We start from the raw sequence: 17,273 nt of genomic DNA, 5'->3' as shown, positions 1-17,273 counted from the left end.
TACTCAGAGTTTTCAGCACAGGACACAGAGTATTCTGGGTAGAGGTGAAAGGCCAGTCAGAAAGACACTTCCAAAGCAAGCTTCCCAAGCAAGGAAAATGGGCACCAAGGGAAAAGTAAGTAAGCAACCTACATCTGCATTTAGCTTGTTTCTGTTGTGTCTTTACACATTGGCTGAAGATGCTTCCTTCTGGGCTACACTCAAGGCACAGTGATTTAAAATCAACTAAAGGGACTGGAGTAGTTCATAAGCTAGAATACATTCTAAGGAAAACAACTCTGCATTTGCTCAAGTATCTTCTAGGGTACTCACACATTATTTAAATGGGGGGGAGGGCAGGGAGAAAATTAAGTTACCTACACTCTATCAGTGCAGAGAAATTGAAAGGATGGGACAAAATAGATTGCAAAATGCTGTGAATATGACTTCATGGAGGACACCCAAAGGCTTTAACATAAGGAGAAAGAAAATTATAAAAGTATAAATGGATTTTTTTGTCTTACTTGTATTTTGAAATTTCTTGTATGAATGTACATTATGTTTGTAATATGAGAAAAAGCAATTTAAACCATAATTAAATATTGCACAGAACAATTGAGAAGCAGGTTATCAAATGGTCAAGAAAATGGATACCAATAGCACAGGCAGTAGTAAGGACAAAAGATTATAGATATTGAATTTTCTTCTGACTTTACTTATATTTGAAATTAAAAATGTAATTTGAGACTAAGAAACTTAATGTAGGAATTAATTGTAAAACTTTAGGTGTTTTGTTTCTTTTCATGCACTTTAACTCAATTCTTAGAAAAAGAACAATTTTTATTTAACTTACACTCTACTGATTGTGTAATTGACTGTCTCACTTCCCAGATTTTTTTTTAATCATCTGAAGACTTTGGTCAATCCCAAGTTAGCAGATTTAGAATTGAACTTTCTTCTAACAGTTAGCCCAATGACTATACTCTAGTAGCAAATCATATCTAGGCAAATGACCTGGGCTCAGGTACTTTAGAGCTGGTTAAAAATGCCTATTGACTATCAACCAAACTTTAAGCCTTATAAGTATATCTTCTCTGTGATAGAGGTAAATATGTAGGCATAGTATTAGGGTAAATTTTTATGTATTTGTTTGTTCAAAATATAAAAATTACAATGGCTATAATGTAGAAATTAGCATATGCTAAAGCATCTTCCCCTGAAAATAACACAAGTATCTAGTCACAAACTCCTGTTTCGTATCACCATAGCATTGACCTTTTTTGGACAAAACCATCTTATTCTATCTTTCCCTCCTTCTCCCACCACTACTCTCCTTCTCAACTCTCTCCTCTCTCCTTCCTCTGTCTTTCAGGTTATTACATGCAAGGCAGCCATCGCCTGGGAAACAGGCAATCCCCTTTGCATTGAAGAAGTTGAAGTGTCTCCCCCTAAGGCTCATGAAGTTCGAATTCAGGTGAGTAGGGACTTCGGCTGAGCAATACAGACTTGACTCTGAACTGGATATTGACTTTCTCCTATGGACAGCTATAGTTTAGAAGCAGACTTAAAAAGATGCATTGTCTTATGTCTTGGTTGGGGTTTCTATTGCTATGAAGAGACACCATGACCACAGTAACTCTTATAAAGAAAAACATTTAATTGGAGTGGCGTGCTTATAATTCAGAGATTTCGTCCATTATTGTCATGACAGGAAGTAAGGCAGCACTCGGGCAGACGAGGTGCTAGAGAAGGAGCTGAGAGTTCTTACATCTCGACTCACAGGCAACAGGAAGTGATCTGAGAAACTGGGTGTGGCTTGAGCAAATATGAGACCACAAACCCCACCTCTACAGTGACACACTTCCTCCAACAAGGCCACGTAGACCTATGTTCTCACAACTGCTTGGTATAAGTTCTCTCCTGCCTTTCACCTTTGATGTTTCCTCTCCTACTAACAGTATCACTAACACTGTAAGGGTTTTTTCCAGCAACAATGAAATTTAGAAAATTAAACTGCATTCCAGGAATAGAATAATATAACATGGTAAATGATATATGTCCCTTTTTTCAAAATATAATTTTTTTACTGAAGACTAAGATGGTTGTAACACTTCATGGTGTCACTGGGCCTAAGAACACAGCTATAGAGCCACAGCTGAAATCTGTGTTGCTTTGTAGGTAATCGCCATGTGTGTGTGCCCCACTGACATCAACGCTACCAATCCTAAGAAGAAAGCTCTCTTTCCTGTAGTCCTTGGCCATGAGTGTGCTGGAATTGTAGAAAGTGTTGGGCCAGGAGTGACCAACTTCAAACCAGGTGTTTTACCTTTTGATTTCAATGAACTAGCGATTCCCAGCCTTCCCTGCGATGGCTCCTCACAATTGACTTTGCTTTTTGTGCTGTCTGGGCTTTGCTGACAGAGTTCATCTTTCCTAAAGGAACACTGACACAAACCATCTGTCATGGCATAACAAGGAAACAGACTGTTTGAAACCAGAATAGCCTAAAAAAAAAAAAATCCTAGAAATACAGCCATGTTATTTATGTAAACAGAGAAATTGTCCTATGAAGCAAAGCTGTAGGGTTAGTGTAAAATGAAGCTTGCGTGGCTCACAACTATTTCACAAATACTTCCTCTATGTGAAATGGAAATTTACTTTATGGTTATGTAAAGAGTGACAGTTTGCAGGAGGCTTAAGGGAAAGGCATCACACACATATCAATTTCAGTCAAAGTGTTTGGGAGTTCAGGAGATAAAACACAATACCCTGAAGCGTGCCAGTGGCTCATCATGTTGTGTAACATATACAGTGTATACTGGTGTGAGTCTCTGATGAGCCATATCACCCCTCCATCCAAACTTGAAGGCACAATAGTATTCTCCACTCCAAGTATGAGCACTGAAGCAGATTGCTCCCTCAATACCTGCATTGTTAAAGGTGTGACCAGTGTCTACCTTTAGTCCTGACTCTCCCATCTACTAGCTGTATGACTGGGGTCAGTTACATTTTTTGTGACTGGACTTGGATTTTTCTATTCTAAAATGGCAGATGTGAGAAGTAAAACATAAGCAATGTTTTGGCTGCCACACACTAACTGCTGATCACGCGTGAAATTATCATCTCATTGGGCGTCAAAGAACCAAATAGGAACTGGATGAAGAGCTAGAAAATGAATCAGAATGGTACAACATAGGCAGTAATACAAGGCTCTACCTCTAGCCTACATGTCTCAGCTCTTCTGTCCTACTGGGATGCTCTCTATTCCATACAGAGTGTTTGGGAAGGCAGTAAACAACAGTCATACTCAGAGACTTTGGTGATCATATTCCCAGCCAGAACCATACACCTCTTAATACCAGTATAGGCTGTTACTTGGCTGCCACGCAGATTAAGAAAGACAAAAGTACAGTACTTGAAAGAACCCACAGTCTTCTATTCTACTGAAATAGTATATTTTTGTTGAATATAAAATGTATACTACAAAAAAAATGGTGTTTTCTACTATTTATCTCAGAGAAAGTTTTTTTATGGCTGGAAATCAAACCTGAGACCTTGCATAAATAGGCAAATTCTCTGCCAACAATTCGTATGCTAGCCACACTTCAGAAACTATAACTGCATCTTAGGTACCATCTAACATACGGCCTTTCTTTCTAGGTGACAAAGTAATTCCATTCTTTGCACCTCAGTGTAAAAAGTGCAAGTTCTGTCTGAGTCCTCTTACAAACCTCTGTGGGAAACTCCGGTAAGCCCCCTCCACTGTTAATAAGAGTGAGAGGAGTCTTGTAAGTCATGTAGCTTCTTTTTCAGAGATGATTAATGGATAGCCCAGTCAAATTTGAAGTTTTTTGATGTATAAAACTTCATAAATGGAACTACTCCATCAATAGGCAAAATGTAACCGAAATCTGTCTAGATTGATTATATGTAATTTCTGCACAGTATTCTGTTTAGTAAATACATCACTGTATATATCAGGAATCTTGCTCCAATAAAGGAACGTAAAGATTTTTTTGGAAAAAAAATAAGTCATTTGGCTTATAAGAACAATAAAAAAACCATAGTCGTGTCCTTCAATAAAAGAATAGGTTTATTTGCTGCTATATAATAACACAATGAAATACCATATAATGAAAATAGTTAGATTTAAAATATACATACTAACCTATTTTACACACGTTAAGGGAAAGGAGCAAGACATTAAAAGACATCCTATATATGTGTCACAGAAAGACAGTACCAAAATTTAAGGTTACATGTGTATGTAACAAAAATATGAACACATCACTGGAATGATAAATCCCAAGTTAAAATTGTATCTACTTTTAGGGGAGTGAGAATGAGTATGTAGAGTTACATTAGTTTACGGCAGGGCAACACAGCTTCAGGTACTGAACCCAGATTTCTCACACAGACACAACAACAGTTGTGAATCTTAGTCACCTAAAACTGATGTATTTGTCCTGAATGCTGATTGAAGCTTGTTATTTAAGAAACTAAAACCTGGGCTGGAGGGATGGCTCAGCTGTTAAAAGTGGTCACTAGTACCGTACAGGACTTGGGCTCAGTTACCAACATCTACCAACATCACTAGCCACCTATAACTCCAGTTCCAGGAGATCCAGTGCCCTCTCCTGGCCTCTGTGCCACATACACACATGTGACACATATACATTCACGCACATACACACACGTAATAAGCAAATAGTTTACAAACCGTTTTACTCATATCCATGCCTCTGTTTCTCATCTATAGGAAGATACTAATGTCAGTTTGTAAGGTTGAATTAAAACTATACTTTTTTGCAAACTGTTAATGAAATTATGTATTTAGACAATGGCTATGAATTCTAGTAGTATAAAAAGAGAAATTAATAAGATGTATCACACCACCTTTGAAGTATCCCCTCCAAAAAAACATGAAATATGAATCAGACGTTTCAATAAAAACTTCTAATTTAAGAGACAATGCTGAGACAGAGAAACAGATTAAACCAGCTTTTAGAACAATTCCCAGCAACACTGATAAGGACAGAAATTCTATGGGACCAACAACTCTAGCTTTCCACAAGGAAATTACAGTGTGGTGGGTATAAATTTAAAAAGACATCTTAGTAAAATGCAATGTGCCAACTTAAAGGAATCCTTTAGAAATATGAATACCTCAATACAGATCAGACAGTGTGATGTGGGAGAAGAGTTGTGTATTGCAGAGTGACAAGTGAAGTTTGACTGGACAGGACATGACAGTTAATTAAGCTGGAAGGTCACTGAAGTACATGGAAGGTCATTGTATTATTCTATTTTTAGTTTTACTTGAACTTCCTAGCAGGGAAAAAAAATATTAACAGTATAGCCTTACAAGAGCATCTGGCACGCAGAAAGAACTCATCAGTAGTTTGTTGGTACTAACACTAAAATAGCTCAAAAATACTATGTATGGTGTGAAAAGTACAAATTATTTTCCCAACTTTTCCATTAGATTCCATAAAAAGTTCACGACAAATATATGATATCCAATATCTCTTCTTCACTGTGTCCTTTTCTTTTTCTAGGAACTTTAAATGCCCCAATATTGATCAAGAGCTCATGGAAGACAGAACAAGTAGATTTACCTGCAAAGGAAAACCAATTTATCATTTCATGGGAGTCAGTTCATTCTCTCAATACACTGTAGTTAAAGAAGCCAATCTTGCCAGGGTCGATGACGAGGCAAATTTGGAGAGAGTTTGTCTGATTGGATGTGGGTTCTCATCGGGCTATGGGGCTGCCATCAACACTGCCAAGGTACATCATTAAATGTTATGTTGTCTGCAAACAGAGGTTACTGGGAGACAATGTTGTATAAAGGAGTTAGGATTGTCCTCACAATCTGGCTACACTGCTTATTGCCACTGTAATTAGCTGTAGCTTTTACTGCCTCTGTAATTTTCTGTTTTCACAGCCTGGGGATTGAACCCAAGGCATTGCACCTGCTAGGAAAATGCTATACCAAAGAACTACATCTCCAGTTCAGCCTCTGTGATTAGATGTCGCTAAATAATAGAATCAATAGTTGTGAGCACATTAAGTTATATTGCATATATAAAACTTTGGTTTAGTAAGCTACATATAGATGTGCCCTGATTTAAATAAAGTTCATCAAAACATGACCTCTAAATGGAGAAACCCTACCTATCTTCATTTAGTCACCCAGCTTTCTCCCTGATTCTATAGATTATTTTCCCTCAGTCAATAAGAATTTGCCCATTTCCCATCCTCTTGTGGTTTCAAGAGAGTATGTTCTTGAAAGATGTGTTCCTGAAATTATATTAGAATTTGAATGCTCTTGCAAGGCTAGATTACAAAGAGACAAGATAGCTTGAAATTGAAAAAAAAAAAATGATGTCTGAGGTAGATGCCTCAGACATCCCTGAAGCACTGACTCCACTAGATACATTAGATATAAGTCAGTCTATTGCTAACTATGTAGTTGGATTTTTCTTCCAGCTGCCAGCTCACAAATAATGACACAGAGATTTATTATTAATTCTGAATGTTCAACCTTAGCTTAGGTTTGTCTCACTAGCTCTTATAATTTAAATTAACCCATTTACTTTAATCTATGTTCTGTCATATGCTCATTGTCTCTTCTCTCCATGCTGCTTCCTCTGCATCTGGTTTCTTTCTTCTTCCCAGAGCCCTCTCTGTCCCTGGAAGTCCTGCCTAACCTCTTTCTGCCTAGCTATTAGCCATTCAGCTCTTTATTACACCACTCAGAAGGTGCCTTGGCAAAGACACATCTTCATAGTGTAAACAAATATTTCTTAACATTTCTATCTACCTATCTATCTTCTATCTATCATCTGTCTTTCTATCATTTATCTATCTACCTATCATCTGTCTATCTGTAGCTCACTCATTCACTCTCCCACCAACACCACCACCACTACATCTACCAGGCTTCCCTCAAACCCATGGTCCTCCTGACTTTGCCTTCCAAGTGCCAGAATCACAGGCATGAGCCACACCATGCTGGACTTCCCGAATTTAGATTTTGATGGGTTAGGTTTTCTTTTAAACATTTTATCAAATGTATTTATTTTATGTGTCTGAGTGTTTTGCCTGCATGTATATGCACCATGAAATACATGTGCCTGTGGAAGAGGGCATCAAATCCGCTATAACTGGAGTTAAAGATGGTTCTCAGTTTCCATGTAAGGGCTAGGAATCAAACTTGGATCCTCTGCAAGAACAGAAGGTGCTCTTAACTGCTGAGCCTTCTTTCCTGTCTCCTGGATGATTTTAATCAATAAAAATTATACATGGAGTATAATGTGATGTTCAGATGGATGGATAGACAGAGATAGATAGATAAATCGATGATAGATAGATACACTGTCAAATGATAAAATAACATATCTATTTCCTCACAAAATTACCTACTATAATAAAAACCCTCGACTTGTATTCCCGGCAATATTTAAGCATAGATTAGCTGCTGGTGATAGTCACCAGTCTGTGCAGATTTCCTCAGATGTTTTGGTATTAGCGCTGAGGTGGATGTATAGTTTGCAAATATATTTTCCCATTTCTTAGGTTTTCTCAATTCTGTTGGCTGTCTCCTCAGTTATGCAAAAGATTATTAGACTAATATAATCCCATTGGTCCATTTTTCTTTTGTTTCCTATGCTTCAATTCTTTGTTTTGTTCTGATTTTTTAAACAGGACCTCACTAGGCCCACAATTGCCTTGTTTGATCTTATGATCTTTGCCCCAGATCCTATGCTCTTTAGAATGAGATCCAAGAAATCACTGTGCAGATTGTGGCCATGAATACTTTCCATTATGTTTCATCTAGTGGATTTATAACTTTATCTGTTTCATTTGTCTTTAACCCATTGTGAGCTGAATTTATATATGGTATAAGCGTCAGTTGGACATGGTGGCACCTGCCTTTGATCACGGAAGGCACAGGCAGATGGATCTCTGTGGATTTGAGGCTACCCCGATCTGCATAGGGAGTTCCAAGAGAGCCAGAGCTGCATAGAAACCCTTGTCTCAAGAAAGAAAGAGATAGAAAAAGAAAGAAAGAAAGAAAGAAAGGAAGGAAGGAAGGAAGGAAGGAAGGAAGAAAGAAAGCCTATTTTTTTCTGCATGTTATTATCAGTTTTCTCAGCAGGATTACTCAACATCCTGTCTTTCCCCATTGCATAAACTAAAAGATGTGCAACATCTGTGCTCCTTACTAATTAAGTTTCCAAATTAGGTGACACCAATATGTCGCTTGGACAGATTTTATCTCCTCTTTTTGCTCATTCTTTAATCTAAACAGTTAATCTAAAAATACTAATTAAGCTTCCTCTGTGACATATTTTCTGCTACTCTTCTAAGAATTTGTGCCAACTACATGCTTTCTCTTACCATACTGTGCATTGCGTCTATTTAAGTCAGTGTGAGAAGCTCTTCATCAAAGACTTGGTATACATGAGTCCTCAATAATGTGGGAGATTAAACAAGCCTCTGCCAACACTGGCCAACACAATGGCTCATGCCTGTATTCCCAGCATTAGAGAGACTGAGGTCAAAGGATCACTATGAGGCCAACATAAGCTAAATAGTGAGTTCCAGGTCAGCCTGCTTTACAATGCAATGCCCTGATTCAAAACCAATTCAAGAAAGGGGGTGGTATAAACTAGTGTGCATGGTATTAGAAAAGCAAAACAGCACTGATTTCTGATTAAAGAATCAAAAACAGTTCCAGGGAGAGAGTGCTGTGTGCGCCAGGCCTAGAAGGACAGGGTATACTTTAACTTAAGGGAATTGGATGACAAGTACACTGGCTGAACTCAGGGAGAGATTAAGACACAGAAGAGTGCCACCATATATGGCTATTGTGGAAAATCATGGAAATTAAGCTGAAAGGTAAATAGGAGTCACCAAAACTTCACCAAGTGTGGTATCACATGCCTGTCCTACACAGCACTGTAGAGGCCTGAGCAAGATGGTCTCAAGTTCAAGGCCACTGTGGCCTAATAGTGGGACCATGTCTCCAACCAGTGAGGAGCATCCTTCAGTGCCATGCAAAGACATTCAGACTTCATCCCACCTAATTAGTGACAATTTAGAATAACCAAGTGCATTTATAGAAATGTTAATGGTTAATGGTCTCTCAAAAACAACTGTGCAGCAAAATAAGGTCCATTAGAACCTTATTTACCTCTGACCCAGTCTCGGAGGGGGATGCTCCTTTAGACTATGTGGGCTTTTTTAATTGTTTTCTAACATCACTGAAGGGCAAGGTGAGATAACAGGATTCCTTCCACTTGGGTTTGCTCCTTAAGAACTGCTGTGTCAATGGCCCTTGAATAATTGTACAAATTTTGGTAGGAATGCACTGTCTTCACAGTGGAGGGTTTCACCACTGGATACATCATAGCTTTATAGCAGGCATCTTTACATCATGTGTCTGAGTTATCTCTCCCTCCCCTGAAAAGGGCTGAGAGCAGCAGCTTTAAGTCACCCTGTACTTGTCCTGCCTGCAGGTCACCCCTGGTTCCACCTGCGCTGTCTTCGGCCTGGGCTGTGTAGGTCTTTCTGCTGTAATTGGGTGTAAAACAGCAGGTGCTTCCAGAATCATCGCTATTGACATCAACAGTGAGAAATTTCCAAAAGCTAAGGCCCTGGGAGCCACTGACTGCCTTAATCCCAAGGACCTAGATAAACCTGTCCAGGATGTCATCACTGAACTGACCAACGGAGGTGTGGATTTCTCCCTTGACTGTGCAGGAACAGCTCAGACCCTGGTATGTGGATTTCTCTCCCCATCCTCAGGCCATGCATCTTACTTCTAATGTTTCTCTAATCACCAAATAATAAGGGAAAGGGAGCCATGTTAATAACAGTAGATATCTTTCTTAATATTAATATTTTCAAAGGCCAGAAAGAAAAGAATTGTCAGCTACAACTCATCTACTCCCTTAGCCACACTTTGGGTCAACGCTCACTGCTGTGGCTTCTCTGTTAGTCTGCTTCATGTCACTATGATGAAATACCTGTGGTTTTGGTGCTTATTAAGAGAAAGGGTTTATTCTGCTTACATTTTGGAAGCTGAAAAAAATCTAAACAGCACAGGGCCAATCTCCTCCTGCAACACCACACATGAAAGGGATCATGATAGGAACATGTGTATCCATTAGGCCTGTTAAAGATCCCAACCAGTTATCAACATTGCCACATGGAATACCAATGCATGAATCCTTCAAGGACACTGTCAGACCAAGTCTAAGTCAGAGCACTTCCCAAATGCCAGTGTGGTCTCTGAGCTCAGGCCTCCAAGATGACCAGCATGCCACTTATTTCCACGTGTTTGTTCTTTTGAGGGCTCAGGAAAATAATATTTTCCAAATTTGTTCTCCACAATGATTCCAATTATTTCTCACAGGTAACTTGAGGGTTCCTTTATTTTTACTTAGCTATGGACGTGTCCTCCCCCTTCTATCAAGTCAAGTAAAAAAGGTGACGCGCCACCCATCACAAACAGGTCGTCTCCGTAGTTTTTGACTGTGGTAGTGCCCAGCTTTATTCTTCAGTAGATAATCACCTAGTTTGTACTTTCTCACAACACTAATTTCAATTTTTGTTTGTTTGGGGATGAAGTGACCCCCAGCTAAGTTATTCATCTTCTCTGTTCCTGTTTCCCTAATGTGGGTGACCAGCAGTTGGTATGTTTTTCCAAGTGAGTGACACTGGTTACTAACTCTCCTCTTCGGGGTGGTTAAAAGGGGTAAAAAGCTATAAAGAAACAGACTTCATGCTATTTCCTTCCCTGGGTATTATCTGACCAGAACATTCCCTGGAAGAATGGAGCCAGGAAGGAAGCAATTCAAAAGCCCCACACAAGCCGCCTAACAGCATCTAGCAGGCTGTAAAAGCTGGTAAACATTGACTTTAAGGAAGACAGCGCTTATTCAGGGTTTCTCATGTGTGCTGTGCCCTGTATTCTGCATTTCCCAGCATGCTGCCTATAGTCTCCACATCTGTTCTGTACTTCCTTCCCACAGCTCAGTTCTTACAGGAAAGGCAACCTACCCACCACATTTTTTATTTATTATGATAGCTAGCATTAGACTTTGTCTTAGTTAGGGTTTCTATTGCTGTGATAAAACACATGACCAAACACCATGGAGAGGAGAGGGGTTTTCTGGCTTACATTTCCACATTATAGTCCATCATTGAACGAAGCCAGGAAAAGCTCACACAACGGCAGGAACCTGGAGGCAGGAGCTGACGCAGTGTTCAGCAATGTGAAGCCAACAAAGATTTTTGTAAAGTATCACCCCAAAATTCAAAATCAAGTTGGCCACAAAGGATGTGAACGAAGTTTAAACTTGTCTTCTATATGAGTCTCAAAAGATTTCATCTGTCTGTTTGCCTATGGTTCTACATGAAGTGACCTCCCACACTGAAACTTACATTTTCCATTCTTAGCATTTTTACATCAACCTCAGATTTACAACGTTCTTCATCTCAATGATTAGCTTATGTCTAGGTCTCTTGGGCTACTCTCCCAAGTGGAGACTCAGCAATCAAGGAAGTTCAAAACCATGGCCTCACAATCTCAACAAGGCAGATATAACATGAAGGATACAAGATAGCCATAGTATAAAAACAAAATGTAGAGAAACAAAGTATTCTTTTCTAGTATTTTTGCTCAATTTTAAATAGCATTTGTCCATATTTATCCTACTTTTAAACCTAAGTATCCAATGTGTGACTCATTTCCCAGGCTCTACAGAATCACTTACTAGCTCTCTCTTCATACTTTTCAATATTTTGATCCCAGGCCCCATGAATTTCTCGTTTTAGTAAATGTTTGTGGTAGCTTGCCAAACCATTACTGATTAAAGTTCATGCTCTACAGACTCTTCATAATTCGATATTCGGGGTTCTCCATATACATGTTATATCTTGCAGCCAAACAGTAGTACTTTTACAGGGTAAAATATTTCCCACTTCCTTTTAGTATCTTTTGGGTGGTATTAAGATTACTTTTTTTAGTCAGGCGTAGTGTCTCCCAGCACTTGGGAGACAAAGGCAGGTAGATCTCTGAGTGTGACACCAGTTTCAGGACAACCAGGACTACACAGACAAATAAAACAAAAAGGATTTATTTTTGTAGGCTTTACAGATGATAAAACACTAGAGTCTCAACGTTCAACCAGATAGTGTGATGACCTCCTTAAGTTTAGCCAGTTCTGTAACTGGCAACATTATATAAATTTTCCCTGGAGCACTGTACATAGATAGCCACACTAGAGTTGATTTCTTCATGTGGCCAGGTAATCTTTTGTCTGACTTTTCAGAAAGCGGCGGTGGACTGCACGATATTTGGCTGGGGATCGTGTACTGTGGTTGGAGCAAAGGCTGATGAAATGAATATATCCACCGTGGACATTATAATGGGTCGTTCTATAAATGGAACATTCTTTGGTGGTTAGTTTTTTTATTCATAGTTTTTTTTTTCATTTTCCTCACTATTATATGAAATTATTAAGAATTATTGAATTTTGAAAAGAAGAATAATTTGTGTAAGCACTGAGTATATTAAAACTACTCCAGTATTTGAAAAGTAAATGAAGTTTGTATGGAAATATGACTACAATTTACAAACTGAAATTCAGCTTAAGTAGCTGGGTTTAACGGTCCAACGCTGTAATCTCAGCACTCAAGAGGATGAAGCAGATGGATCATAAGTTTGAGGCAGGCCTTCATATACTGAGTTCAAGGCCTACCCGACTTGTATAGCATGGACCTATCTCAAAAGAAAAGGGGAAAAATGCAAGTGGTATTGAAACAAAGCAACCATTGAGAGGAGCAAAAGTGAAGTTTATTCTAAGTAAGGTAATTCTTAGCTAGAGCAGATAGCAATCTTGAATTTTTCTTATGAAGAAACCCTTCATTATTTATTTACTTATTTTGACATTTTGAGACAGGGTTTCTTTTTTCTTTCTTTTTTCTTTCTTAACATTTTATTATGTAAACAACATTCTGCCTCCATGTATGCCTGAATGCCGCACAAGATCTCATTACAGATGTCTGTGAGCCACCATGTGGTTGCGGGGAATTGAACTCAGGACCTCTGGAAGAGCAGCCAGTGCTCTTAACCTCTGAGCCATCTCTCCAGCCCCAAGACAGGGTTTCTTTGTGTATTTCTGGCTGTCGTGGAACTCACTCTGTGGACCAGGGTGGCCTTGTACCCTGAGATCTAACTGCCTCTGCCTCCTAAGTGCTGGGATTAAAGATGTGTGCCACCACATCCTAGCAAAAAAGAATATTTAAATATAATAAATCCATAAAAATCAAAGATGAAGCAAAGCGTAAGCTTAATGTATTAAAGTAACCCAGATCTGACCTAGCAATTTCACCCTCTTCAACAAACACACTTATCTAGATTTAAACAAACAAGACATTAAACTAAAGGAGCCAGCAGGAGGTGGGCCAGGTAACAAGAGAGAAAGCTCAAGGAGAGGAGATATTAGCAAAGTACATCATGTCATGTATGGGTTCCATAAAGGTGTCTTTAAAGGAGAAAACTTAAACTACTGCTGTGTGTCAAATGGCACGACTTTCTTTATATGACATTGTGGTCAAATTACAGGTTGGAAAAGCGTAGATTCTGTCCCAAACCTGGTTATTGACTACAAGAATAAGAAATTCGATCTGGATGTGCTGGTGACCCATACCCTACCTTTTGACAGAATAAATGAGGCAATCGACCTGATGAACGCAGGAAAAAGGTAAACTGCCAAGTCTATGACTGAGTAGTTAAGAAATCCTTGATGAGTCTTCATTTGTGACTCTGTGTGTGTGTGTGTGTGTGTGTGTGTGTGTGTGTGTGTGTGTGTGTGTGTGCGTGCGCACCATGTGCATATGGGTGCCTGAGCAAGCCAAGATTAGGTGTCAGATGCCCTGGACCTAGAATTACAGGTGATTGTGAGCCATATGATGTGGGTGCTGGGAACTGAACCTGGCTCCTCTGCAAGAGCATCAAATGCTCCTACCCAGTGAGCCAACTTTCTAACCCCAACCTTTAGGGTTCTTCTTTAACCTAACAACTAACCAGATGTCTCTTCAGACTCTCTACATCAAAATCACCAAATGCGTTTACCAGATCAAATAGCCATTTGGAAAAAAAAGAAAGAAAGAAAGGCTTCCGTTTATGCAATACACAGTGCTATGTATATATGTTATGCAGGCAGTAGTGGCATAAACTGATAGATATTTTCCCTTTCACAAAGAATTGTTAACTCAAGCCCTAGAAGGAAAGACTTCTACAGCATAACAGAGTGTTCCGCTGGTCCAGTGTGCCTAAGTCTAGAATTTTTTTCTGTGATTTGACAAGGGGCCTTCATGGCCAGCGCCCTGTGCAACCACTAAGATGTGAACAGAGAGTGGCAGGTATCAGGTATATATAGACCTCAGCTCTCTCTGCCTTGCCTTGTCCTGGGGCTCCTGTAAGTCCCCTTGCCCAACAATTTTAGCTACACTGTGCTCAATATTGGTTCCTAGGTATTAATCTATAGAAATACTCCAAATGAGGAATTTCTAGAGGCTCAGGATTGTGTAAGACTGGGGTTAATTATTTTAGTTAATTTACAGCCTTCGTTAATAGAAGCAAAGAGTGAACACCAAGAACAATGATATTTAGGAGAGAAATAGGGCAAAGAACTTAAAAGACATGGCAAAGACGAGGAGGGATAGTTAAAGTGTGGGGCCTAAACTAAAGTGAAAGTAATGGGAGATGGATGGACGCAGAGAATAAACATTGCAGAAAAAGAAAATGGGCCCATGGGGTAAGGAGCCAGGTTATTTCATGGAAAAGAAACAGGAGAAAATGTTCCACTGACATTACTTTCCCAATTTGCAAACACATTTGCCACAGCATATCAAAAAGTTCAAGAAAAGGAGAAAAATAAATGGTTATTCTTAAAGCGACATTATGTAAACATAGTAGATAAACCCTGCAATAGCAATATCTTGTAAATCTCAACATGCCCACAATATTTGTTAGGGGTTGGGTTGGGAGGCCTGAGAACTTGGGTCCATAGTTCCTCTACCACAGCCCTTTCCCCTGGCATTCTCAGTCATAAAATATATCCACAAGGATTGCTAAGTGGTGGCGGACAAGTGAAAAATGTCACCTTGCACTGTTAGCAGATGGACCAATCTCCCATATTCCACAAGGAATTCCTAAGCAGTTAGTGGTTGAGCAGAAGCTTAGGGGAAGGTCTACGTGAGGTATCATACTCCCTCACTAGCCCTGAGGGAATCACCTAACTACAGATGGACAAGCGGCCACCACCACAAAGGTACAGGAATCACATGAGAGGTCAAGTCCCCCTGCCTTCCTAACTACATAGAGAAAAAGGAGTGAAGGACTCACTCCACAGTACATGTACCTTCCATTGCCTAGGTAGAGAACATTTTTAGGCATGGCACCTGCGTATGCCAACATTTTTCAGCTCTTGCTGTGTTGTCTGAGATTGGGTTTCTGTCCTTGTTCATACACATGGGGATGACTCGGGATTGCCATTGTTGACGTTTTCAGAAAGTGGCATCCAAACACATCAAGCTGTCTCTCCTTTGGCGTTCTACTTCCATAAGAGTGGAACTAACACCTCCTTCCCCAGCTGGGATGCCTTAACTCTCAACAGCACCACCAGCAACAGGGGCCTCACTCTGTCATGTCAAAAGTCCCCCTTTCCCTCCAGTCTGTTAACACTGTCACAGATGTTATTAATGCTATGAATGGAGGAAGATGACAAAAAAGAAAAAATTAGCCAAGCGTCGGTGGTGCACGTCTTTACTCCCAACACTCAGGAGGCAGAGGCAGGAGGATCTCTGTGAGTTCGAGCCCACCCTGGTCTACAGAGCAAGTTCCAGGACAGGCTCAAAAAAACAAGAAGAAGGAGGAGGAGAAGGGATTCCTAACAATGTGGGCATCTACTGAAGGAAGGAGCGAAACAAGCCAGGAGGATGAGAGTGAATATGATCAAAGAACACTGTATACATGCCTTAAAATGTCATAATGGACCCCATTATTACATATAAATAGTATATGTTAATGGTGTACATGTTTCTCTAAAGAAAGATTAGCTCAAACTCTGAAGTGAAAAGAAAAACAAGCTTGTGGACTTTGGATAGATGTTCATATAAATAGTATTTATTGTTTTATTATTATTATTATTATTATTATTATTATCAGCATCCGAATAATCCTGACCTTTTGAAGATGCATGACCTTTGGAATATGATTGGATCTGAACCTGTCTGAAGAACTTACTACTTCACATGGTGTAATGAGCCAAAGAAAGTTTAAGTACAAGTTGACACTTTGTTTCTCAACATAAATTAACTGTAAATTATATAGCAAGTGTACCTATAAAATATATTCAGATGTCCTATATGAAATAACTGATGCTGGGGCTGAGGCTCAGGAATACATTCCTTGCTTCGCATGTGCAAAAAAATAAATGGATGAAGGAATGAATAAGATACCTCAAGTGTGTACAAATAGAATCATATGTTTAGGAACTGTTTAAAACTGTCTTTCAGAAGTGGGGTGGGAAATGAAAAAATAAGTAAGATTGGCTATGTTTTTGTAAGTTAAGCTGGGGGATGAATACATGGAATTTCATTATACTATTCTTTCCATTTTCATCTATGTTGACAGTTTTCCACAATAAAGTAATTTTTTTTACTGGAATAAAACTGTAGTGTGTGTGTGTGTGTGTGTGCATGCACGCACGCACACACATGTGCATAAAATATTATTATATGGTTTCTGTGTTCTAATAAACTATAAGCTATTCGAACACAGATGCTAATTTCTTTTTTAATATCTGTTAATTTCTTTTCTCTTAGCCCCATTTTATAATCATTCACTACAATCATAAGTAATGGGACATCAAAATCTACATTAAAAATATTTTTTTAAAAATCTATACTCTCTCTTGATCTAGAGAGATGGCTCAGCCATTAAAGGCTAGGCCCACAACCAAAAAAAAAAAAAATCTATACTCTCAATTTCTCTTTCTAAAATAACTGTCCTTTTGTCTGTTAATTGTAACAAACTATATTTTGTGCTTTGCTGGACAATAAACAGTAATTGGCACAAACTGATGCTATATTCTAAAGTCAACTAAAAGTAATAAGGGCAAGCAGGGCAGTGGCAGGCACACTTCAATCCCAGCTCTCAGAAGGCAGAGGCAGGCGAACCTCTAAACTTGAGGCCAGCCTGTTCTACAGAG

General features: G+C 39.1%; 2 protein-coding genes across 2 annotated transcripts in view; both read left to right on the top strand.

Moving 5' to 3' along the window:
* Positions 1 to 17,273, top strand: part of Adh5 (alcohol dehydrogenase 5 (class III), chi polypeptide) — a 131,708-nt gene that overhangs the window by 85,920 nt on the left and 28,515 nt on the right. The window lies entirely within an intron of this gene.
* Positions 1,355 to 16,726, top strand: Adh4 (alcohol dehydrogenase 4 (class II), pi polypeptide). Its single transcript, XM_051185410.1, has 8 exons — positions 1,355 to 1,453; positions 2,158 to 2,296; positions 3,640 to 3,727; positions 5,538 to 5,769; positions 9,507 to 9,767; positions 12,327 to 12,456; positions 13,622 to 13,760; positions 16,229 to 16,726. Exons 2-8 carry the CDS (start codon positions 2,167 to 2,169, stop codon positions 16,251 to 16,253), a joined length of 1,005 nt encoding a protein of 334 aa, XP_051041367.1. The 5' UTR covers positions 1,355 to 1,453; positions 2,158 to 2,166; the 3' UTR covers positions 16,254 to 16,726.

The sequence above is a fragment of the Phodopus roborovskii genome, unplaced genomic scaffold (genome assembly GCF_943737965.1).
Source record: "Phodopus roborovskii unplaced genomic scaffold, PHOROB, whole genome shotgun sequence".
NCBI classification, from domain to species: Eukaryota; Metazoa; Chordata; class Mammalia; order Rodentia; family Cricetidae; genus Phodopus; species Phodopus roborovskii.
Note: the sequence above shows the minus strand (reverse complement) of the source record. Positions and strands in the feature narration are given on the sequence as shown.